General features: G+C 48.4%; 1 protein-coding gene across 1 annotated transcript; it reads right to left on the minus strand.

Moving 5' to 3' along the window:
• Nucleotides 1-26,040, minus strand: CHST13 (carbohydrate sulfotransferase 13). The gene is made up of 3 exons (XM_030307555.1): nt 25,907-26,040; nt 6,700-6,779; nt 1-1,522 (listed from the first exon to the last, which is right to left on the minus strand). The coding sequence occupies exons 1-3, from the start codon at nt 26,001-26,003 to the stop codon at nt 677-679; spliced, it is 1,023 nt and encodes a 340-aa protein (XP_030163415.1). The 5' UTR covers nt 26,004-26,040; the 3' UTR covers nt 1-676.

A 26,040-nucleotide genomic window follows, 5' to 3' on the forward strand; every position in this document is an offset into this window, starting at 1 on the left:
GTCAGAAAATAACAAAACGTTTATTTCAAAAACATGAGCTCCCCAGCTCACCAAGGTCCTATAAAACCGGGCACCATTCTGAGCTCTGTGAGCACACACGGAAGACTTGGGATCTGGCCAGACTGAGGTCAAAGGTGGGGCCAGACACAGTGCTGCTCTGTGACAGGCAGAGTGGAAGGCAACTCAGGATGGGCTCCAGAGCCATGCCCACTGGCACGGATGGCTCTAGCCTGAGCCAACGAGGGACAGGGATGTGACCACCAAAGCAGGTGAGGTGAAGAGGTCACACTGAACCATCATTTCTGCTCTGTTTGCACCACAGACAGGTTTGGGGGCAAAGCCGACCCCCCAAAATGGCCTCAAACGAATAACAGTTATTCAATGCTCTCCCATCCAGGGGTCTGGAGAAAGGCCGTCCAGCTGGAGCAGAGGAAGCAAGCGTCAAGTGACAGGCAGTCACACAAGGTGGACTGCACCTAAACCTGGCCAGGCGTGCTGGCCAAGCAGGGAATCGCGGGGGCAGTGGTGCTTAGAGTGGAGTCCCGGGCAGGTGGCACCAGCATGGAGGTGCAGGGGACGGTGGGGGTGGGGACCACCAGAAATGCACACTCTCCAGTCCACCCGAGACCCCGGGGCATCCACATGCCAGGCTCCGCCGCCGCCGGGACTCCGCGGCCTAGTGCAGCCGCAGGTAGGAGGGAGCAGAGTAGTTGAAGAGCAGGAAATCCATCCTGTAGAGGTCGTAGAGACGCCGCTGGTAGAAGGGGCTGATGTCCCGGAAGAGGCGCTCGGCGAGGTCGCGCGCGGCGGCCTCCTTGGCCCGGGGCGGCGGCGCGGGGAAGCGCAGGCCCGGCGCGCCCACCAGGTCGAGCACAAAGGCCGCGTCCTCCGCCAGCGTCTCGAACTTGCCCACCACGTCGTAGCGCAGGCGGCACGGGTGGCAGAGCGCGTGTGCGCGCTCCCAGTGCTCGTTGAAGGGCTCCTCGCGGCGCGTGCGCGGGTCCAGCAGGTAGGCCAGGAACTCGGCGAAGCGCACGTCGTGGCCGCGGGCCAGCGCGTCCGGGTGCGCGCGCGGCCGCAGGCGCCGCACGATGCGTGTGCCGTAGCGCCGCTGGAAGGCGGCGCTGTAGGGCCGCGCCAGCTTGTTGCGGTAGGCCGACGCCAGGCGCTCGAAGGGCTCGCGCACGAAGAGGAAGGCCAGGTAGGCGCGCAGGCGCCGGTTGATCTCGGCCGGGCTGAAGTCGGCCAGCGAGGGCAGGCGGCCCGGCGCGTGCGCCTCGTGCGCGGGGATGGCGCGCGGGTCGCCGCGGGCGCGGCCGCTCAGCGCCAGCAGCACGCGCTTCCAGTTGGTGCAGGCCACCTTGGGTACGTAGCAGTAGAGCAGGCCGTGCGCGTCGTCCACCAGCACGTGCCGCAGGTCCTCGGGCCCCAGCAGGCGCTGCCGCCGTGTGTGGCGGCTGCAGGCGCGCCGCAGCAGGTCGCGCCGCTGCCGGTGAACCTCGGCCATGGCCGAGCGCGAGCCCTGCGGGCGACAGGTCGGGGGATGGACGGGTCAGCGCTGCGGGCCCTGAGCCCACCCGGCCGCGGCGAAGGAATGGGGGACTGAAACCCCAGCAACTGCCACTGATCGCTCTGTGATTTGGGACCCAGGGATCTGTCCTGGACCTGAACTTGGGGGGAAATGGCTCTAACCTCGCTGAGGCACGTGGAAGGATGTGACAAACAAGTGTTGGGCGCTCAGGACCGAGGAAGGCCTCAGAATGAATATGACCACATCAGAGTAAGCCTGATAAAGAAGTTATGTCATCAGAGTGGTAAGGGTGGGCGCAGATTGAATATCCACTCCCTTTTTACTGAAAGGATAGTGTATATGAACGGTATACTTTAAATCCATATAAAGAGTTGAAAAATGCAGCCACTTGCAGGCTACCGAGATATTTTTTGTTCAATGATAAAATTAGCTACTTCTGTATGTTCCTGCGGGTCTTGATTTCTTTTTATTACCACCAACCATCTCTAATCTCAGTGCCTGGGCAGGAAGCTTGCCCTCTCTGAAGCCTGTCTCTCCTCTGTGAGATATTAACATCGAGCATTTATCTAGCACCCACTGTGTGCCAGAAAGTCTTCTGTGCACTTTACGACTCTATTAATTAGGTAGTATTAGGACACCCAGGCCAGCCCCTCCTAGCCTGCCTTGGCCATGCTAAGACCCAAGCCACCATCTCCCACCCATCCCTCCTCCTTTCCTCAAGTCCCTTCTGCACTAAACAGGTTTTCTACTTCCAAGACTAACCCTCCAACCCCCCTCCCACCCCTCCTCTTCCTGGTTCAGGAGTTTCTAGGAGAGTGTTTTTAATTCCTCAGAATTGCCTTAAAAACCTTCAAGACATAATAAAAAAAAAGACAACAACAAACATTGTTGATGATGTGGGAAAATGGAACCTTCATTCATTGCTGCTGAGGGTGTAAAATGATATAGCTGTTGTGGAAAGCTTGGCAGCTTCTCAAAAAATAATAAATAAACATATGATCCAGCCCTCCACATCTAGGTATATACCAAGATAACTAGAAACATATGTCACACCAAAACTTGTAAATAATGTTGACAGCAACGTTATTCATAATAGCCAAAAGGTGGAAACAACCCAAATGTCCATCAACAAAGAATGGATAAATAGTATGTAGCATATGCATACAATAGAATATTATTCAGCCAATAAAAGAAAGAAAATTCTTTTTTTCAGTGTTTATTTTGAGAGAGAGAGACAGTGAGAGCGAGCATGGGGGAGAGGTAGAGAGAGAGGGAGAGAGAGAATCCCAAGCAGTCTCCATGCTGACAGTACATGGGGCTCAAACTCACAAACCATGAGATCACGACCTGAGCCAAAATGAAGAGTCGGGTGCTCAACAGACTGAGCCACCCAGGCGCCCCCAAAGGAAATTTTGATACACCCTAAAACATGGATGAAACTTGAAAAGATTGCCCATGTTAAGTGAAGGAAGCCAGGCACAAAAGGCCATATGTTGTCGGATAGATTCCATTTATAAGAAATGTCCAGAATAGATCCACAGAGACAGAAAGCATATTGCTAGTTGTCAGGGGCGGGTGGGAGGGGACAAGGGGGAGTGACTGCTAACTGGTGCTGGGTTTCTTTTCTGGAGTCACGAAAGCGTTCTGCAATTAGAGTGGCAACAGCTATGCAGCCTTGTAAATACACTAAAACCCATTGAATTGTACACTTTAAAAGTGAGTTTTATGGTATTTGAGTTAAGAAAAAAGCGTTCTGAGTGCTTCCATTGCAAGGAGACAAAGCAGCCTCTGAAATGGGGGCACACTGTACCCCGTGCCTTCATGAGAGTATCTGATGCTGGGGGGAGGGGGCAGGGAAGTGTGTGTGTGTGTGTGTGTGTGTGTGTGCGCACGCGTGCGTGTATGCTCAGTTGTGCTTCTGGTGCCTTTAAAAGCATCCTGCAGAAATCCAAGATACTGGGGCACCTGGGTGGCTCAGTCGGTTGAGTGTCCGACTTCAGCTCAGGTCATGATCTCATGGTCCATGAGTTCAAGCCCTACATCGGGCTCTGTGCCAACAGCTCAGAGCCTGGAGCCTGCTTCGGATTCTGTGTCTCCCTCTCTCTGCACCTTCCCCGCTTGCACTTTGTCTCTGTCTGTCTCTCAAAAATAAACATTAAAAAAAAATAATAAATCCACGATACTTTCAGTGAAAAAACTGAAATACAGAACAAGAGTCAACACCCCACACTTTGGGTTTAAAAAGGGTTGGGGAAGGAAATAAATGTTTCAGAAAAGGATAGGTTGTGGGGAGCCTCTCTTTTAGATATATATTGACATTGTCCCAGAATAAACAAGGCTGTGATTTGCTTCCAAATAATCCCAGGTAGGAATGGAGGGGAGAAGGGTCTGGATGAAATAGGACTGGGTAAGAGTTGATGACTGTTCAAACTGGGTGATAGGAACATGGGGGTTTAATGTACTTTGTACTTCTGTATATGTTTGAATTTTTCACAATTCAAACATAAAGCAGAGAGAAAGGACATATATGCCCTGCAGGTGTGATTTTGGCAAAGTGACCTGAGCACATGACTGAGCACTGGACACTACACACATAGCCAGAACGTGCCTGGGAGGACACACAGGAAACTAACTGGTCACCTCCAGGGGTCAGCAGGAACAGGGTGGGAAGGAGAGGTACTCTTCACTGTATGTACCTTTTTGGGAGGTTGAATGCCCTATCATGTGCTATGTCACCTTTTCAAAATCGCACTGAAGGGTGGCTGCGAAGTTCAGCCACGGCTCTGGGGGGCCTGGGAGGATCCCCTACCCTCTAAGGCAGACTCACAGGGTTGCCCTCAGAAGCCTGGCTGCACACGAGTGCCAGGAGAGGCTGCATCCAGGTGCCCCACAGCCAAGGTCTGCTTTTTTAGCTTCCAGACAACCCAACATATTTCCTATGGCACGGAATACTGGCCACCCCCCCACCTGTTGGGCCACCTTCCCTGCCAGCAGACCTCAATTGTGGTAGGTCGTGTGCCTAGCCTTGGGGAAGAACCAGTCACAGCAATCTCACACAACTTCACGAAAGCTCTGGGGCCAGCGGTGCACACGTAGCTTGGATTTGACCAAGGAGATTACAGGAAAGTCTGCTAGATGAGTCCCAGGAAAGACTTCAGCACAAAAAGAGAGGGCCCTTGAAGAAAAAAACCTTTGCCTGCCCCCCTCTCTTTCTGCTCGGGGCTACTGTCCTAGGAGGAGAGGTCCGGAGCCCTGGCAGTCAGATTGCAGTCAGGAGACAACAAGACATGAAACAGATAATCAACATCCAGACGATGATGCGCAACATGTTGATGCTGTTCCAGAGGGCTGGCTGGTCTCTGAGCATCTTGGGAAGTAAACACCGACTGTCCTAATGGCTTAAAGTCAGCTTTTCTGTCGCTTGGAGCTCCGTAAATACCAAGACAGGCAATGTTATCTCCATACAAGTGAGAAAACTGAGGCTCAGAAGAAATGAGTTGCCTACAGCTCTCGAGTACGGAAGCTGGAACTCTCAACTCAGGCCACTTAGGACTCAGAAGCTGCCACTACGCCTGCTGGTCCGGGACCGAGTCCTGCAGCTACAACTCTCATCTCTCCCGGCCTGATTGGACTCAGCTGGCTGGATCCTTAGCGTGGCTCTAGTCCTTATGAGCTCTTCACCTTCTCTGTGTCCTTGGCCTCCCTTTGCCTCAGTTTCCTCATCTTTAAACAGGGAAAACAACAGCCCTACAGCCCTACCTTGTAGGGTTGCCATGAGGACAAATTTGTTCACAGAACTGAAGTGTCTGGTACACAGTTAGCACTCACTGGCCGGATTATTTTTATTACTTTTATCTCTCAGCTGCAAGGTGCTAAGCTCCCAGGGCCTTACACCCAACAGTCAGTGCGACCTCAGGCCATTAGGGGGCTGAGCCAACTCCATCTGACCCTCAGGGGCCTGTGGAACTAGCGGGGCCCAGGATCCTACAGAGAGCTTGGCCTGCCCTCAGCTTGCTGTGTGGTCCAGAGCAAGCCAGTCACCCTCTCTGAACCAAGGCCTCTACACCTGCAACCCAAGGTCAGATAAGCTCCACAGGCCCCTTTGGCTCAGCACTTAGGGATTCAGTGAACAGCTATCTACCCAACCTGTCTGATCATTCTCCCCAGCTTAAAACCCTCTATGGCTCCCTCTTACCCTTGCCCCACCTGCCAGGCACCACCAAGCTGCTGCCTACTCCTGGCTCACCTCACACCCCCTCTTCCGTTGCCCCCTCACCTCCAGGCACTCGGCCCCCTACTGTTTGTTTCTCAACATTTTTTCAGCAGTTCTCAGCTCCGATGTCCTTTTCTCAGCGAGGCTCCCCTCCCCCCCACAGCCCCCAATCTAAACGAGAACCCTCCTGGCCGATCTCTTATTGCACCTAGGGCTGCCCTGATGCAAACGAGTCGCAGGTTAATGCAGGTGGCAATGGGATGATGTCTTCCCCCCCACGGGAATGTCAGCTGCACCAGGTCAGGGACCCAGCTGACCTGCTTGCCGCTGGATCAGCAGCATCCCGAGCACAGACTGCACACAGTAGGTGGTCCACACATGCTGTCTGAATGGGTGCCTCTCCTTGTACGTGCTGGGGTGTGTGTGAGCCAGGGGCCTGTGGCTCTCAGTGGGGTATAACCATGGCGGGGAGGGGGGCTGGGGTTTGTGGGGGCTCCCGGCAGGCCCAGAGCAGAAGTGGAGTGCACGGGCCAGCAAGCCTCCCGGTCTGTGTGCCTGAGAACACTGCGAGGGCAGGGGCTACTGCCTGTTTCCCTACCACAGCGGGTACTAAAATCTGGGGGTTCACTTAATTACCGTCTCCCCACTAGACCTCCTAAGGGTCTGCTTCAGTCTTTTATACCCACAATGCAGAAAAGAGTGTCTGGCACAGTGTGGCCTCAGTCTGTTGTTGGGTCAATGGTGGAGGGTGGGTGGGCGGATCTCCCAGCTTGCCCCAAGATTTGCCCTTGTCACAGGCATTCTCCTCTCTGCACAGAGCCTTGACTACTGAGGAAGCTTCATCATGCCCTCCTGCGGGCTCCAGTCCCATGACAGCAGGTCTACACGTGGGCTTTCAGGTTCCCGGGGCTGGAGGTAGAGGGAGGCATCACTGGGTGGGTGTCTGTCCACCTACCTGGTCCACATCATACAGCATCTGCAGGGGACTCCTCCTCTTCCCACTGAGCCAGCCAGAGCCCAGGCTGTTTTCAAATGCTGTGGGGCACAAGGAAAGAGGCATCAAATGGACTGGCTGTGGCTCTCGGGAGGCTTGGACACATCTGATTTACCTCTGGGAATCAGTTTCCCTCTTATGTCTCACCTGCCTCCAGGGGGCTTGGTGGAGTGTGGGGCACTGATAGGTCCCCTGACCCACCAGGGCAGAGTACTTGGTATCACTCCTGCCCCATGTCCTGCCCTTCAGAGTTGGAGGATGCCAGGCAGGCAGGGATGAGAGGAAAGGTGTTATCCAGCCCTCTGGTGAAGGCCTGACCACCCACTGTCTCCATCTGCCTTCATCTTATGCCCCACCCCCACCAGCCCCATGACCACGGAGCCCGAAGGGAATCACCAAGCTAGCTGCTGTCCAGGCAGCCAGAAAGGGCTGGGTAGCAGGAGAGGTGGCACAGCCAAACTCAGCTTCTCCAATGACAGCCCGCCAGGTCACATGACCGCCGTGGGCTCCTACAGGAGCCTGAACTTCCCTGGCCAGTGTGTATGCCACTTCCTGGTAAATGCAGGTTTCACGGTCTCCCAGACTGGAAGACAGTGGGCAGGGATACTGTCTATCTGTCTCAGTACTGCACTCTTCAATCTTAAAACTACCACAAACCCTGCTTACTAAATTTATTCTTTTACTTTAAATGTGTCTTAAGGAATATCTTCCTACATATTCAATTAATATGAATATATTCTTAGTATACAGTTGACATAGGTAAGCATAGGTTTACGATCTTATGCTTCTTGATCATATTTTTCTTAAATATGATTAAATATGATTATACTTGTTAATAAATGAATAAAGTATATGCAGTCTTCAAAAAAGATCACCAAAATCGGCAAAACTTTAGCTAGACTGACCAAGAAGAAAAGAATGACGTCTCTGGGGCAGCCATTCTGGAAAACAGTATGGAGTTTCCTCAAAAAATTAATAAACTACCCCACAACCCAGCAATTGCACGACTAGGTATTTATCCAAGGGATACAGGTGTGCTGTTTCAAAGGGGCACATGCACCCCAATGTCTATAGCAGCACTTTTGACAATAGCCAAAGTATGTCCATCGACAGATGAATGAGTAAAGAAGATACACACACACACACACATACACACACACACACAATGGAGTATTACTTGGCAATCAAAAAGAGTGAAATCTTGCCATTTGCAACTACGTGGATGAAACTAGAGGGTATTATGCTAAGTGAAACTAGCCAGTCAGAGAAAGACAAATATCATAGGACTTCACTCATACGAGGACCTTAAGATACAAAACAGATGAACATAAGGGAAGGGAAGCAAAAATAACATAAAAGCAGGGAGGGGGACATAACATAAGAGACTCTTAATTACGGAGAACAAACTGAGGGTTGCTGGAGGGGTGGTGGGAGGGGGGATGGGCTAAACGGGTAAGGGGCATTAAGGAAGACACTTGTTGAGATGAGCACTGGGTGTTATACATAGGGGATGAATCAGTGGAATCTACTCCTGAAATCATTGTTGCAGTATAGGCTAACTAACTGATATAAATTAAAAAATGAGCACTGGGTGGGTCAGTCAATTAAGCGTCTGATTTCGGCTCAGGTCATGATCTCACGGTCTGTGGATTCGAGCCTCAAGTTGGGCTCTGTGCTGACAGCTCAGAGCCTGGAGCCTGCTTCCGATTCTACATCTCCTTTGCTCTCTGCCCCTCCCCCACTCTCTCTCTCTCTCTCTCTCTCTCTCTCTCTCTCAAAAGTAAAATAAACATTAAAAAAATTAAAAATAAATTTAAAAAGTAAATAAATATAATAAAAATAAATAAAAATGAAAGGCTGGTACCATCACAGTGACCCTAGCACATGTGCACATGGTTAAATGCTGTTTGTTTGTTTTTTTTTTTTAAATAAAGGCATCTCTGGGAGTGGGGGAAAGAATGAAGTCTCAAATTAGTAAAAACAGGAATGAAAGAAAAGCTATTAGTACTGAATCTTACAGAAATGAGAAAGGTATGGACGATTATACAAAAGCAAATTAGATAACCTACATGAAATGGAAAGAGTCCTAAAAAGATGCAAATTCCTCACTCAAAAGAAACAGAAAATCTCAATGACATATAACAATACATTGAAATAGTAATGGAAAGAAATTCCCACAAAGAGAAGCCCAGAATCAGATAACTCACTCCTGAATCTTATCAAATATTTAAAGAAGAATTAACACCAGTATCTTCTAAACTCTTTATGCCCCTCAAAAAAACTCCCAAAAAACAAAACAGAATGGGGGAGGGAAAATACCTCCCAACTCATATATGAGCCCAGTATTACCCCGATACCAAAACCAGACAGAGATATCACAAGAAAGCTACAGAGCAATATCTCTTATGAACATAGATGCAAAATCCTCACAAACAAAACAAAACAAAACAAAACAACACATCAAACTGAATCCATCAACATATAAAAAGGTTTATATATGACCAAGTAAGGCTTATCTCAGGAGTGCAAAGGTGGTACAACATAAAAAAAAAATCAATCATGGTAATACACCATATTAATAGAATAAAGAAAAAACCCCACACAATCATCATCAGTACAAGCAGAAAAAGTGTTGCACAATATCCAATACCCTTTCATAATAAAAACACTAAATAAACTAGAAATTGAAGGGAACCTCTTCAAGCGGATAAAAGCCATCTAGAAGCCATAGCTAACATATTTAATAGTGAAAATTGGATGCTTTACCTCTAAGATCAGGAACAAAACAAAGGATGCCCACCTTCACTATTTCTATTCAACAATGTACTAGAAGTTCTAGCCAGGGTACTGGGCAAGAAAAAGAAAGAAAAAAGGCATCCAGATTGGACAGGAAAAAGTAAAATTATGTGTATTCATAGATAACACAAATATATAGAGAATGTGTGTGTGTGTATTTGTGTAATCCACAAACTACTTGAGCTAATAAATTAGTTCAGCAAGATTGTAGAATAAAAGACCAATATACAATAGTAAATTGTATTTCTAAATACTAGCAATGAATAACCCAAAATTGAAATTACAAAAACACCTCCATTTACAATAGCATAAAAAGAAAAATATTAAGGATTAAATTTAACAAAATAAGTGCAGAACTCATCGCTGAAAACTAAGACATCACTGGAAGAAATTGAAGACCTGAACGAATGGAAAAATATCCCATGTTTGTGGATTGGGAGATTTAATGTCATTAAGGTGGCAGTATTCTCCGATTACAGCTCGAAGCACATGGCAGACAGCCACATGGCAGACAGCTGTGCATGTGTTCCTGGAGTAGCTTACATACAGCATGCAGGAAGCAGGGTGGGCAAAAAGGATGCCATTCTCCAAATATCAGAGATCCATGCTTTGATCAGGTGTGCTTCCCCACATTGTTCCAAGTCCCTCTCCCTCCACATAAAGTGACTTCCGAGGGACTTAAAAGGCTGGTTCCCTTTTCTCCACCTTCCATTTTTCTCTTTTCCCCTTTTTGGGGAGCCAGGTATTAAACACTAAAACATTCAAAGCAATGGCAAAAATGGGGAAAATTAGAAACTGACTGTGAATGCCCAGAGAGAGGCTCAGAAAAAGACCTAAGAAGACCTTAAATTTATAACGTGGGCTGAACCTCAGCACAGACAGCCTACAACAATCAGAAAAACAAAAACAAGCTAAAAATAGCAATCACCGAGTAAGAGAATCTGATTTCCACAGTTACTACATTATTAGATTCAAATGTCCAGTGTTCAACAACAACAGAAAAATTAGAAGTCATACAAAGAAAGAGGAAAGTATGGTCCATTCAGATGAAGAAAATAAATCAACAGAAACACCCTGAAAAAAATCTGATGGCAGATATATGAGACAAAGACTATAAGACAACTGTCTTGAAGATGCTTAAAGAACTAAAGGAAGATGTGCAGAAAATCAAGAAAATGATCTATGAAAAAAATGGAATATCAGTAAAGATGTTAAAAGAAACTAAGAAGAAATTCTAGAGCTAAAATGTACAATAACTGAAATGAAAAATTCACTGGCGGTATTAAAAGACAGATTTTAAGTAGGCAGAAAAAAGAATCAGTGAACTTGAAGACAGGACAATGGAATTACTGAGTATAAGGAACAGAAAGAAAAAAGATTAAAGAAGAATAAAAAGAACCTAAGGGACCTGTGGGACAACATCAAAATCAACATACTCCTGTGGGAGTCCCAGAAGGCGAAGAGAAAGACAGTGACAGAAAGAATATCTGAAGACATAATGGCTGAAAACTTCTCAAATTTCATGAAAGACAAGAATATAAACATCCAAGAATCATAACGAACTCCAAGTAAGATGAATTCAAAGAGACTTGCAAATCAAACTTTCAAAAGACAGAGAATCTTGAAAGCAGCAAGAGAGAGACAACTCATCACTCATACAAGGGAGCCTCAATGAGATTATGAGTAGATTTCTCATCAGAAAGTTTGGAGGCCAGAAGACAATGAGATGATATATTCAAAGTGCTCAAAGGAAAAAAAAAAGCACTGTCAATCAACAAACCTATATCTGGAAAATCTCTCCTTCAAAAGTGAAGGAGAGCTTAAGACATTCACAGATACACAAAAGCTGAGGGAGTTCGTGATCTGTCCCGCCAGAAATGCTCAGGGGAGTCCTGCAAGATGAAATGAAAGGAAACTAGACAGTAACTCAAAGTTGTATGGAGAAGTAAATATCAATAATGGTACATACACAGGCAATTATAAAAGATAATATTATCGTAACAATAGTTTGTAACTGTACTTTTTGTTTTCTATATGATTTAAAAGAGACTATATCTAAAGCAAAAAAAAAAAAAAAAAGAAAAACAATTATCAGTCTAAAAGCCAGTATTATTAACTCCAAATTTTTGTTTTCTATGTAATTTAAGAGAATAATGCATTTAAAAGAATTACTAGTTTATGTGTGTGGGCATATAGTGTATAAAGATGTAATTATATAATAACAACTGAAAGGGATGGGGACAGAGCTGTAAAAGAGCAAAATTTCTGTACTTAGCAAGGTTAAAGTTGTATAAATCCAAAATACAACATATAATTTTAGGATTAAATGTAATCCCCATGGTAGCCACAAAGGAAGTGAGAAAGGAATTTACAAAAAGATAAACTGACTAAACACAAAAGGAGACAGTAATACAGGAAATGAGGGATAAAAAAAAAACTATAAGGCATAGAGAGGACAAATAGCAAAATGACAGATGTTCCTCCTTATCAGGAATTACTTTAAATGTCAATGGATTAAACTCACCAAAATACAGACATGGGCAGAATGGATAAAAATACCTGACCCAACTCTATCTGTGTTCTACAAGAGACTCACTTGAGATCCAGTGATACAAACTGGATGGAAAAAAACTCCAAGCAAATAGTAACCAAAATAGAGCAAAGGTGGCTATATTAATATCAGACAAAATAGACTCTGAATCAAAGAAATTTATAAGAGACAAGTACTTTATATATGAATAAAAGTTTTAATACAGCAAGAAGCTAGAACAATTATAAACATTTACTTACCTAATGGTAGGCTATCAGAGTAAATGAAACAAGAATTGGCAGAATAGGAAGGAGAAATAGACAGCTCTACAATAATAGTTGGAGATTTCAGTATACCACTCAGTAATGAATTAAGCAATGAGATAGAACATGAGGAGGGAAACAAAGGACTTACACATCACAATAAACCAATTAGATCTAATAGACACATACAAAACACTCTATCCAACAATAGCACACACATTCTTCTCTAACACATGTGGAATGTTTTCCAGGATAGTCTATATGTTGGGCCACAAAATAAGTCAGGATAGATCTTAAAAGGGGCGCCTGGGTGGCTCAGCCAGTTGTGTGTCCAACTTCAGCTCAGGTCATGATCTCACGGTCCGTGAGTTTGAGCCCCGCATTGGGCTCTGTGCTGACAGCTCAGAGCCTGGAGCCTGCTTCGGGTTCTGTGTCTCCCTCTCTCTCTGCCCCTCCCCCACTCATGCTCTGTCTTTCCATCTCTCAAAAATGAATAAATGTTAAAAAAAAATAAAAGACATTATATCATACAGAGTATATTCTCTGACCACAGCAGGATGAAGTCAGAAATCAATAACAGAAGGAAAACTGGAAAATTCACAAATCTGTAGAAATCAAAGAACACACTTCTAAACAACCAGTGGATCAAAGAAGAAATCACAAGGGAAATTAGAAAGTACTTGGAGTCAAGGGCACCTGGGTGGCTCAGTCAGTTGAGCGTCCGACTTTGGCTCAGGTCATGATCTTACAGTTCATGGGTTCAAGCCCCACAGTGGGCTCTGTGCTGACAGCTCAGAGCCTGGAGCCTGCTTCAGATTCTGTATCTCCCTCTCTCTCTGCCCCTCCCCCGCTCATGTTCTGTCTCTCTCTGTTTCTCAAAAATGAATAAACTTAAAAAAAAAAAGAAAATACTTGGAAACAAAAATGAAAACAACATAAACTTATGGGATGCAGTGAAAGTGCTTAGGGGAAATTTAGAGCTATAAATTCTTACATCAAAAAAAAAAAGAGGGGTGCCTGGGTGGCTCAGTCGTTTGAGGGTCCAATTCTTGATTTCAGCTCAGGTCATGATGCCAGGGTTGTGGGACCAAGCCCCACTTTAGTTTCACACTGAGCATGAAGCCTGCTTAAAATCCTCTCTCCCCCTCTGCCCTTCCTCTCTCTCTAAAATAAATTAAAAATAAATAAACAAATGAATGAATGAATGAACAAGCAAACAAACAAGAAATATCTCAAATCAGCAACCTAAGTTCATAACTTAAGGAACTATAAAAAGAAGAAAAAATAAACCCAAAGCTGGCAGAAAGAAGGAAATAATAAAGATTAGAGCAGAGACAAGTGAAATAGAGAATAGAAAAATAGAGAAAGTCAATAAAACCAAAATTTGGTTCTTTGGAAAGATCCACAAACTGACTACCCTTTAGCTAGATGGACCAAGAAAAACAAGATTCAGCTTACTAAAATCATAAATGAAAGTGGGACATTACTACTGACCCTACAGAAGTAAAAAGAACTATAAGAGACTACTATGAACAATTGTACGCCAAAACAATTGGATAACCTAGATGAAATAGACAAATTTCTAAAATGTACTAAGTACAAAATGTACTAAGATGAAGTAGTAGAAAATCTGAATACATCTATAACTAGTAAGGAGACTGAATCAGTAATAAAAATTTTCCTGACAAATAAAAGCCATGGACCTGATGGCTTCACTGGTGAAGTTTATCAAACATTTATAGAAGAACTAATGCAAATCCTTCTCAAACTTTTGCAAAAATTATAGAGGAGGGAACACTTCCTAATTCAATTTGTATGGCCACTAATAACTCTGGGCGGGGGAGGGGGGAAGGGAGCCAGACAAAGGCACTACAAGAAATGAAAACAGTATCTCTTATTAACATTGATGCAAAAATCCTCCACAAAATACTAGAAATACAAGTTAAACAGCATATTAAAAGATTATATATCATCACCAAGTGAGCTTTAGTCCCAGAATGCAAGGATAGTTCAACATATAAACATCAATCACTGTACTACACCATATTAAGAGAATGAAGGAGGGAAAAAAAAAAAACCACACAATCATCTCAATTGATGCAGAAAAACCATTTGACACAATTCAGCATACTTTCATGATAAAAAAGAAAACACTCAAAACAAACAAACAAACAAACAAACAACAGAAGGAAAGTACCACAGCACAATATAAACCATATATGAAAAACCCATGGCAAACATCAGACTCAATAGTGAAAAACTAAAAGTTTTTCCTCTAATCAGGAACAAAGCAAGGATGCCCATTTTTGCCACTTCCATTCAACACAATATTGGAAGTTCTAGTCAGAGCAATTAGACAAGAAAAAGAAATAAAAGACATCCAAACTGGAAGGAAGTAATAAAATTTCCATACACAATAAAAAATATGAAAAGGAAAGTACAAAAAAAATTCCATTTGTAATAGTCTAAAAAAGAAGAAAATACTTAGGAATTAACTTAGCCAAGGAGGTAAAAGACTTGTACAATGAAAATTACATAACACTGCTGAAATAAATTAAAGAAGACACAAAGAAATGGAAACACATCCCATGTTCATGGATTGGAAAACTTAGTATTGTTAAAATGTCAATACTGCCCCAAATGATCTGTAGATTCAATGCAGTCCCTGTCAAAATTCCAATGACGTTTTTTGCACAAATGGAAAAACCCATCCCAAAATTCAATAGGACCCCAAATATCAAAAAAAATTCTTGAAAAAGACCAAAACTGGAAGATTCACACTTCCTCATTTCAAAACTAACTACAAAGCTATAGTAACAAAATAGTGGGTGCTGGTGGAAGGACAGACATATAAAGAAGAGAAGAGAAGAGAAGAGAAGAGAAGAGAAGAGAAGAGAAGAGAAGAGAAGAGATGTGTCCAGAGATAAACTCTTACATATATGGTCAAATGCTTTTTGATAAGGGTGCCAAGACCATTCAGTGGGGGAAAGGACACTCCTTTCAAGAAATGGCATTGGGAAAATTGGATGTTCACATGAAAAAGAATGAAGCTGGACCCTTACCTCACATCATATAGAAAATTTAACTCAAAATAGATTAAAGGCCTAAATGTAAGACCTAAACAATAATACTCTTAGAAGAAAACATAAGACAAAAGCTTCATGACCTTGGATTTGGCAGTGGTTTCTTGGATATAACCAAAGGCACAGGTAACAAAAGAAAAAATAGATAAATTGGACTTGAAAATTTTTAGATTCTGTGCATTATGGGAGACAACACAGAATGGGAGAAAACTTTTGTAAATTATGTATCTGATAGGGGATATATAGAGAACTCCTAAAATTGAACAACAAAAAATTCAACTCAATAATGGGCAAAGGACTTGAATAGACATTTCTCCAAAGAAGATGTATAAGTGACCAATGAGCACATGAACAGATGCTCAACATCACTCATCATTAGGGAAATGCAAATCAAAACAATAATGATATACCACCTCACACCCATTATTATGGCTACTATCAAAAAGAGAGAGAGAGAGAGAGAGAAAAAACAAGTGTTGTCAATGTGGAGAAATTAGAACCCTGTGCACTGTTGGTGGGGATGTAACATGGGGCAGCTGCTATGAAAACAGCATGGAGGCTCCACAAAAAATCAAAAATGGAATTAACAGAACACAGCAATTCCACTTCTGTGTACATACTCAAAAGAGTTGAAAAAGCAGGGTGTCTAAGAGGTATTTGCACACCCATGTTTTTAGCAGCATTATTCACAAAAGCTAAAACATGGAAGCAACCCAAGTGTCCATCAAGAGATGAACGGATAATCAAAATGGGGTCTATTCACACAACGAATATTATTCAGCCTTGAAAAGAAAGGAAACTCTGACACAGGCTACAACTTGGATGAGCCCTGGGGAGATTATGCTGAGTGAAAGAAGCCAGTCACAAAAGGACAAATCATGAAGGATTCCACTTAGTACCTAGAGTAGTAAAAACCATCGAGCAAAAAGCAGATGACGGTTGCTGGGGTGGCGGAGGGGAGAATGTGGAGTATTTAATAGGTGCAGACTTTCAGTGTTACAAGATGAAAAGAGGTCTGGAATGATGGTCACACGACACTATGAATGCATTGATATCACTGAACGGTACACCTACAAACTATTAAGACAGTAAAATTTATGTCATGTGTATTTTACCACAATAACAAAAGGTGAGCGAAAGCAAGTTAAGCGTTAAGCATTGAATTACCCTATGACCTAGCAATTCCACTCCTAGGTACATGCCCAGGAGAACTGAAAACAACGTTCACACAAAAACTTATGCACAAATGTTCCCATGGCATTATTTTTAATAACCAAAACCTCAGGTTCCATTAACTGATGAATGGATGAACACTGTGGTCCATCCATACAAAAGAATATTATTCATCCATACAAAGGAAAGAGTACTGACGCTGGCTTCAACTTGGCACATAGATGAGTGGGTGCTAGGGGTTGGAGGTGGTGGGGGAAATCACTGGGAAAGAGGGGAGTCACTGCTACTGCTAATATTCTGGAATTATAGAATGGACATACCGCACAACTGTTAAATACGCTAAGAAACCACTGAACTGTGTCCTTTGAAAAAGTGATTTTATGGAGTGAGAATTAAAGCTCAATGAAAATAAAATTACTGATCACCAAAAAGGATATATGCAAGACCATTTTATGCAAATCTAGCTTACAAATGTAAATATATTGGATGGCTATCATAAGATATTCTTGAACTCACAAGAACATTGCATGTTCATAACAAGAATACCTTCAAGAATTCAGGGTCATAAGAGAAAAGAATATATCCATAAGAAGAACGGACGTTTCCATGACCCTTGGCTTTCAATAAAATGAAGAATCTAAAAAATGCTGCCAAGAAGAACACATTCACTGAAAAGATTTAAGACATGTTTTTGACGAACAAATAAACTTGGAAAATTTGATTAACTGAAAATTTGATTATCTGTTGGCAAACTGACCATGAGTAGTGGTTGTCAAACTTTAGCATGCGTGGGGGCCAACGAAAACACAGAAAACACTTGTTCTAGTCTGGGCGGTCTGGAGGGGGACCCACGAATCCACATGTGTAACAGCCCCCCAGGTCATGCTGATGCTGCTGGCCCAGGAGCACACCTGGAGAACCCCTGTACTACAGCAAAGCCTGGTGGAGGCTGGCTGAATGAATGCATAAATGACAGATTGACCTTGCCTTGGCCTCCAGAACCTTCTGTGTGCACCAGAAGCCCACTGTCCAGGGCCTCTGGCAGCCTCAGGCTCCTTCCCCACTCCAGTGTCCTTGGAACAAGGTCTGGGCTCTTCTGTAGCCAAGGTGAGGGGAGGGCCTAATTGTGTCCTGTGATTCACCAATGGCCCTAGGACTGGAACTTCTGTCTCCCGGCAGCTGGACGTTTCCCAGGAACACCACTGTCATCAGAAAATGAGCTGACCGGGGGGCAGCCATGTTGGCTGCGCAGGGAGGCCCCAGGCTTGGGGCTGGCAGGTTGGCCTAAGTATAGCAGCCGCCACCAGGAGATGCTATGTCACATTAGCACAGCACCAGTCACAGCCCGGGGAGGCAGGGGACCCTTCTCACCATTCTGCAGATGTGTTACCTGTAGCCCGAGGTCACCCAGTGATGAGCTCCTCTGAGGGCCACAGCTGGGTTTGAGGAAGGGCTGGTACCCACGGCGGCTGGGGGGGGGGGGGGGGGTGGGTAGGAGGTGCCCCCAGGGACTGTGAAGCAAACCTAGGTCCATTTCTACCCCAAGGCCCCACAACTTGGAGGCCCCCAGCCTTCAAAAACACCAACCCTTGCATGGGGCCTCTCATTTCCTGCTCAGGCCACAGCCTGCAGGAAAGTGCGTCCTATACCAGACCTCAGGGGCCAGTGGGTGGAGGGTCACAGGGAGCAGGCACCAGAGTGAGGTCCTATTTATAGAGTAGCTGTGGCCAGTGATTACAGGGCTGGGCCACCTCCGCCCAGCCCCACCTCTTCCCACCACACAGATCAGAAGAACTTATAGTCCAGTGGGATGGGCAGGCTGGCCAGGGAGGAGGACGGATAGGACTAGGAGGGCCAGAAGGGGATTGCCTTGAAGATCCCTCGATCCGGCCCCCAACTCTGGAAAGCTGGGGGCTTGGCTCTGAGGGCAGGGTGGCCCAAACAGGGCCACAGTGAGGCATCCCCCAACCTCCACTCTGGTTTCCCCAAGCCTCTCTCGGCCTGTGTCCTCCAATGTGCAGCCCCTCCACTAGGCTTCAGGTCCCAGGCTCCCTCCCAAGGGCACCACGGAACACACAAGCCAGGAAGAGCCAGGCGGCAGGCCCAGTCTCACAGCCAGGGAGGGGCCTGGGCCAGCCCAGGGCAGTCACAGGCAAAACCACCATGGGGTTCTGCTTTGAAAAAGGAGACAAAAATAGCAGAAGATTGTATGGGGAGGCGGGGGAGGGTGGTGGAAGGGAGGTGGGAGGGACGAGGGGGTGCCAAAGACACAGAGAAAGAGACAGAGCTACACACAATGACAGGGACAGAGGCTGGGAGAAGGAGAAACAGATCACAGCAGTAAAACAGCTGGAGTTTTGAAATTGCTCAAAGCAAACCAGCTGGGGTTGAAAGGGAGGAAGCGATGCGGTGTGAGCTGACCACAGTCTGGGAGAGCCCAGCACCCATGCCCAAAGGGATCCTGGCCCTGAAAACCATGCAGCCCTGGCCTCAAGAGCAGACCACAGTCCTGATCCAGTAGGTCGGTGCAAAGACAGCCCAACACCCTGCGGTGCCCGCTGCATGAAGGCAGGAAGCCCCCAGGAGGGCATGGCAGTCGGCAAAGGAGGCAGGGTTTGGGCAGGGTCACGGGAACCAGGGAAGAAGCACCTGGGGCACAGCCCTAGGGTCGGCCAGCGCCTGGCACTGAGCTCGGCACACATTGACACTGGTATCAGGTAGAAACCGTTCTTATCTACATTTGACAGATGGGGAAACTGAGGCTCAGAGAGGGAAAGAAACAGGCCTGAGGCCTCACAGCGAGCAAAGGCCAGAAAAAGGATTTGACCCCGGGCCATAGTGCACGTATGCCTCTGAGGGCACATCTCTTGGGCACCCATCCTGCCCAGCACACAGCCCCGCCCAAGCTCACCAGAACTGCAGGCAGGTGGGTGAACTGCCACACAGGGAAACTGAAGGCAGAAACCGGTGAGATGGTCCCTGGCACACCCACCCCTAAGGAAAGGCTTTGGCTGCCCCTTGCAGCTGGGCAGGGTGTGGGGGTGGGGGGCGCAAGGCATTCTGTGGGCCATTTGAAACTTCACCATTTGGGAGAGAAACACTGTTTGGTGATTCCCAGTCCAGTGAGTGAAGATTACGACACATGGTTTCTGGTTAATAAGTTCTAGCTGGGCACAGTGTTGCAAGATCAGACAGGCAGGGGCAGCCAGGCCCAAACAGCGCTGACAGGCCCCCGGGGACCTTGCTGGGGGAGGGTGGAGGGCAGGTTACCCCAGCCCATTCGGTCCCCCAGGTGACCTGGGACTTCCAGGGTGACCTGCATGCCCCAGGGTCAGGGACATTCCCTCTGGCAATCAGGCTCAGGGAGGAACACGTTGACAAGCCCTTCACAAATAAAAAACAATCCCACTTTTTTTTTTTTTTTTTTCCCTGAAGAGAACTAGAGATCTCTCCACTTGTACTTAAAACTCAAACTCTATTTGCTGAACTCCACCTGGAATGGAACCCCTCATCTGGCCAGCTCATTCTTGGGTATATTCTCATCACCTCTGCCTCCAGGATGGTTAAGAACTTCCCCTATCCCACCCCCCTGCCCCCTTGCCTCCTCCGTCCAGGACAGTCACAGAAATCTCCTCACTCAGGAGACTCAGAAATGGGAGGCTATTTCTCTTCCCTCCACCTTGGTGATCTTAAAACCTTCATGGCTTCCCACTGGCTAACAACAAATTCCTGCTTCTTCCCAGAACCCTCCTGGTCCCCCCCTCCCCCCCCCCCCCCCCCCCACCCCCCCCCCCCCCAGCTCCAGCCACACTGGTCCTTCTGCCAATCAGTGAACACATTAGGGGCGTTCCCACCTCAGAGCCTTTGCACTAACTGTTCTTTCTGGCTAGGGTGCTCCTCCAGGAACCCCTATTCTTTAGAGTAACCCTTCTTGTTCAGATTTCAACTCGGATGTCCCCTCTAGAAAGAGGGTCTCTCCAAAGAGCAGCACTCCACGTCAGGACCTTTCCCAGGTCTCTCCTTTTAATTTATGCGTGGCATTTATTACCGCTGAAACAATGGGGTTTGTGTATGGGTTGATGTCTGGCTGCCTTTCCAGAAAGTTGACTCTGTAAAAAGGGACTGTCTTGTTTTCTTGTTACCCCTGTAACTCACCTAGTGCCAATGAATAATTTATTTAAAGACTGATAGCCCTCATGGCCATAAGGAGAGTGCCCCAACTCTTAGCCTGCCATTCAAGGCCACCCATGACCGGGCCCCAACTTAGAGTATACTTCTGGCTTCCACCCTACCACCTCATCTCATGAACCCTGAGCTCTGCCCACAGCACATCCCTTAGCACACCAGGCCTTTTCACTCCTCCATTCTCTTGTCTGTGCCATTCCCTCTGCCCCAAATTCCCTCTCCTCATTTTCCCACCTGGTGAAGTCCTATGCAGCCTGCAAGGCCCAACCCAAATACCCCAGCCTATAGAGTAGAAAGCATAAGGGTTAGGGCTTTAGACCAGGATTAAATCCTGGCCCTCATACTTCCTAGTTGGGTGAGCAAGTCACTTTCCTTCTCCTGATCTTAGTCTCCTTCTCTGCAAGATGCAATTACCAATCCGTACTCTAGTGAGCCATCCATCTTGCCAATTAACCTTTTCTCATGGTACTTTCTGGAGGCCCGGATGGTGCCTCTGAGCCCTGGGAACACTGACAGTACCTGAGAATGGACCGCAGTGTGGGAGCATCTATCGATTTGGCTGCCAGCAGCCACTCCCACTCCTTTTGCTAGCCTGCTGGGCATCCCTCCGGAAGCAAACCTGCTTACACTCCGTCCACGTGGTTCTGATAGGCTCCCTCCTCCAGTAGCTGCTGGGATAGGCAGGTGACCAGGCCTAGCCAATCGGAGCATTCCATCCCTTTCTGCCACAGCAACTGTCCCTCAGAGGTGGACACCACGGGATCCAATTCAGGCCAATGAGACACATCCTTGGGACTCTGCCTAGAAATCAGTCAAGAGCCCTTCTTCTGGACTGAGGCAGCTAAAAGGGAAGCCATTGCAGAGAAAAGCCAAACCTAGAGGTGGAGACAAGGGTTCCACCCCTGGATCCACCCATGCCTGAAGGCAGCCTCATCTGGCTTAAGTGGGCCTGAGTTGAGATGTCCTCACTGAGACACTGTGACCTGTGACGGCTCAGGGCCAGGACTGGGGAAGGAGTCAGAGCATGCAGAGTTGGGCACTGGGACCCCACTGTGCAAGGACGATGAGGGAGAGCCTATGGGACGGGGTCCTGCAGGGGGCTCAGTGGGAGGCAGTGGACACAGGGCATCCAGGGGGCAAGCTGTCTGCTCCTGGCTCTAGCTGCCCCTGAGAAAGTCCCTGGCTTCTGCATTGAGAGGCCCTGTTCAGATCCAAGGGCAGGCCCATGTCATAGACCCACCTCAACCCTGGCACCCTGGCTCCCCAGGAGTCATCGGGCATTTCTGCATTTATTCTGCATAGGACCAAAATACTGGTTTTTCATTAAAAGCAATGGCTGCCTCCAGGGCCACTACGCTGCCTGAGAGGTGCCCCGACCATCATAGACCCCTGCGCTCTGAACAGTTGTCTCTGTGGCCTGAGTCCCCAGGTGCTGTGGTGCCAGAGAAGGAAGGGGACAGAGAGGGAAAGGGAGAGAAGCCCTGGGCCCTTCCCCACCTGGAAACCCTCCAAGAAGGACAGTGGGGGAGAAGATCTCTGTTAGCACACATCATCCCAGATCTCAGACAGGAAGCATTAGACCCCAGGAGAAGGGAGGTGGCCTGGAGGAAAGGAAGACAGCAATCCAGCCTGGAAGGGACAGGTGGCCTCCCCTGGGAATAATCCCCCCTCCATCCAACCTTCTTCCACACTCTCCCTTCCCTGCCCCCAACCCCAGGTCCCCTGAAAGTGGACAGAGACTTCCAACTCCAGGAAAGATGCTCAACCCTGCAAACCTAGGAAAGGAGTGGAGAGAGGTGAGGGTGGAATCCGGCACTGCCTAATGAGGCCCCTGTGAACCAGCAGGTGGGGGATTTAAATTGAGACTCTCCCTCAGTGTGTCTCTGGGGGCAGAGGATGCAGACCAGCAATTTGGATGTTAAAAAAATTTTTTTAATGTTTTATGTATTTTTGAGAAAGAGTGTGAGTGGGGGAGGCACAGAGAGAGAGGGAGACACAGAACGTGAAGCAGGCTCCAGGCTCCGAGCTATCAGCACAGAGCCTGACACGGGGCTTGAACCCACAAACATGAGATCGTGACCTGAGCTGAAGTCAGATGGTTAACTGACTGAGCCACCCAGGCGCCCCTGGATTTTTAATATTAAAAACGTAAGGTCTGCAAGGACAGGTATATTAGTAAGTTTTGTTCCCAGCCCTAGAAAGGCATCTCGCATGAGCACGTGCCCAGCAAATCCATGGTCAACAGGGTTGCACAAAAGGACAGTCTTCAAGCCCAGGTTTGGACACAGAGGAAGCAAAAGGCAGAAGGGGATGAGGGGTGACAGTGGAAGCGCCACTGGGACCCTGGGGTGAGGCTGGGGTGTCGAGGGCAGCAGTATCCTGGGCAACTGTCCCATCTTGCCCCAGCATCTTCCTCGTCCCCAGGACCTTGAGCACTAGGTCAGCACTGATGGCGTCCTGGGGGCTCAGGGATGCCACGGTGGGCTACTCCAGACTTCCCCACTAATAAATGCACATTAGGGGCCCCAGGCCTCTAGTGGCAGTCCTTTAGGTGACCCCTGCCCAACTGCTCTGGAGAAGGAGGGGACAGTGCCAGACCTGTGTGCGTGCCTGGAGGAAGATGCTAAAGTTCCTCCTGTGCTCTGGAGCCCTCTTCTTAGCCCAGAGGCCCACCATACCCTTCACCCCCTTCCAACTCAGAGCACAGCTTCGGGAACAACCTCAGAGCTGCTGGAGGCCCTATGAGGCCACTTTCAGAGTCCCCAGACAGCAGGATCTGCCTCTAGCTGGACGGTTGGCAGGAGAAGGCCTTTCCACCCAGCTGTCTCCTCTCCGGCTCTGCCAGGTGCCTGCAGATCCAACATTAACACACCCTCCTCACTGGCTTCTGAGGTCAGGGGCTTTAGCTCATGGCTCAGGAGGAAAAAGAGCCAGCAGAGTAGGTTGGGTAGGTTGGTCTGATTAACCCTCTTTTGTCCAGGGTCACCCTCAAAGCTATGATGAGTGAAGACAGACTATGGGGAAAGGTCTGAGCACCTAGCAGGAGCAAGAGGGCCTCTGGGAGGCAGGCGGGGCTGCACTATGGGAGCCCGGAGAAGAGGCCCATCCCAGTCTCGGGGCAGTGGAAGCAGGCGTCAAGTAGGGTCTGTCAGACTGGGTAGGGTGAGGCCAGCGTGGTGGGTGAGAAGGTCGTGGCCAAGGGTATTCACGCAGCAGAGAATCTCAGGCGGGGACACAGCATGGGCAAAAACTAGGAGAGGGACCACGCGTCACCCTCTCTAGCTCCTGCTCTCCCGGATTTTGCGGAAGAGAGTCAAAAGGAAGAAAACACAGAAGGTAACCAGTATCTGGGCTCATTTCTTCTCTCTCAAACCTGGGTAGAGGAGGCGGCAGGAGAGAAGTGTCCAGGCAGGGGAGACACAGAGACATAAATATTCCTACCCCAACGTGCCTACTCCTCTATAGATACCCCCAGACACACACCCCACACACCGGGGCCCAAATGCTCTAGCCTTCTGTCTCTCTCACACCCCACGCCAGCGGCTGAGCCCTGGGAGTCCAGGTCCTGAGTAAACATTTGTCTATGAATGACTGGGTAGACAAAGACTGTCATGGCCACAGACCCTAGGACCACAGCCCACACTGCTAGGGGACACTCTGCTCTGCTAAGACATAGGAGTAGGAGCACCTGCCATGAATCAGGAGCACCCTAAACCAGGAGCACCACTCCCAGATAGCCCACATGCTCATGGAACGGGGTGGTGATGGAAAGACTGACAAGACTGACCACAGCTCCCTCCCGTGAGCTTGGAGAGGTGTCCAGGTCTGGGAGGCTGGGCCCAGGCATGCAGGGAACAGTGTGATCGGCAGGGTGACTGGGTAGAACTCTGGTGAACACACTAGGGAGTCCTCCCTAAGCCCTGCTCACCTGGACCCCAGCCAAACCCTGGCCTCCAGCCCAGAGGCAGTCATGGAGGTTGGAGGGAAAGCAGGAGAAGGAAGCCCCGCCCCCCAAGATGAAGGGAGCAGTGTCACCCCTAAATCATGACAGCCGGCATGATGAAGAGACTCAGGATTCTTCCACTATCTCATTTAATTTCACTTCCCCGAAAGACCCATAAGGAAGAACCTGAGCACTCCATTTGAAAGATGGGAGTACTGAGGACCTGGGGGGGGGGGGAATAGGTCATCCAGCAGGTAAGACTGTGGAATGACCCTTATCCACTAACCTAGACCCAGCCAGGTGGGTGAGTGCCCCCCAAAACACAGACTCCTCAGCTCGATCTCTTGGGCCACCCTCACTGCCCACAGTCCCTGTCCACCCTGGGGCGTGGTCACTTACTCCCTGAGACCCTGTCCGTGAGGCTCCAAAGGTGACACTCCAAGGATTGTCACAGAGCCCAGTGGAGACCTACCCCCTGAGCCCCCAAAGCCCCCCAACACACTCACACCAGGGAAAGGCAAACAGAGCCCGAGGTGGGAACAGGCTGCTGACTGGGCATCTCAAGCCCCAGGCAGGCGGCTAGCCAGCAGGCAAGTCACCCACACCTGCCCCTCAATCTCTCTGCCTTAGTTTCCCCCTTTGTGAAATGGGGAGGAGATGAAGTGAGTTAAGACTACGCACAAGCCTGGCCCAGGACAGCTACCACGCGCTGCAGGGTCCTGACTGGCTGCCTCAGTTTCCCCAACCAGACCGTGCAGTGCGTGCAAAGGAGCCCCAGGTCCTCCTGGGTGTGAACTTCGGGGCGGAGCGAGGCGCTCCAGGCAGCAGCGCCTGCGGTTGAGGGGGACCACCTGAAGGACCGGGCAGCGTCAGGCTTCCCCAACCCACGCTGCACCGCTTCGGTCAAGGGGCCTCCGGGCGCCAAGGGGTGCCGGCGACGTAAACGAGGCTGCCTTCCTGGGTGGGCCCGATGCCCTCTGCCACCCACAACGGACCCGGGGCCCCGGGCTGCGAGCCCCGAACGATCACCCCTCGCGGGCGTTGAGAGACCAACTCCCAAGGGCGGCAACACCCTTTCAGGGAGCCGGGGCTTGGGCGGGGACGCCTAGAGCCTCCCTGGGCCCACCCACCCCTACCCCCCAGCGCGGGAGGGGACAGCAGGTGCCCCCCGTGGAGGGGCCCGGTGGGCACTCACCCGGGCGCAGGGCGCGGGGCGCGGCGCCCAGAAGTAAGAGCGCGGCACCCAGACACGCGGCCGCCAGAGCGCGCCGCCGCCAGCAGCGCCTCCCCATGCTGTGCGGGGCGCGCGGGGCTGCGGGGCGCGCGGGG

Source organism: Lynx canadensis, chromosome A2 (genome assembly GCF_007474595.2).
Source record: "Lynx canadensis isolate LIC74 chromosome A2, mLynCan4.pri.v2, whole genome shotgun sequence".
Lineage (NCBI taxonomy): Eukaryota > Metazoa > Chordata > Mammalia > Carnivora > Felidae > Lynx > Lynx canadensis.

Coding starts and splice junctions, on each gene's coding strand:
- CHST13 (XM_030307555.1), bottom strand. CDS start 26,003: ATGGGGAGGCGCTGCTGGCGGCGGCGCGCTCTGGCGGCCGCGTGTCTG. Junction 6,780..25,906: donor GCCCCGCGCCCTGCGCCCGG/GTGAGTGCCCAC, acceptor TGTGCCCCACAG/CATTTGAAAACAGCCTGGGC. Junction 1,523..6,699: donor TGCTGTATGATGTGGACCAG/GTAGGTGGACAG, acceptor TGTCGCCCGCAG/GGCTCGCGCTCGGCCATGGC.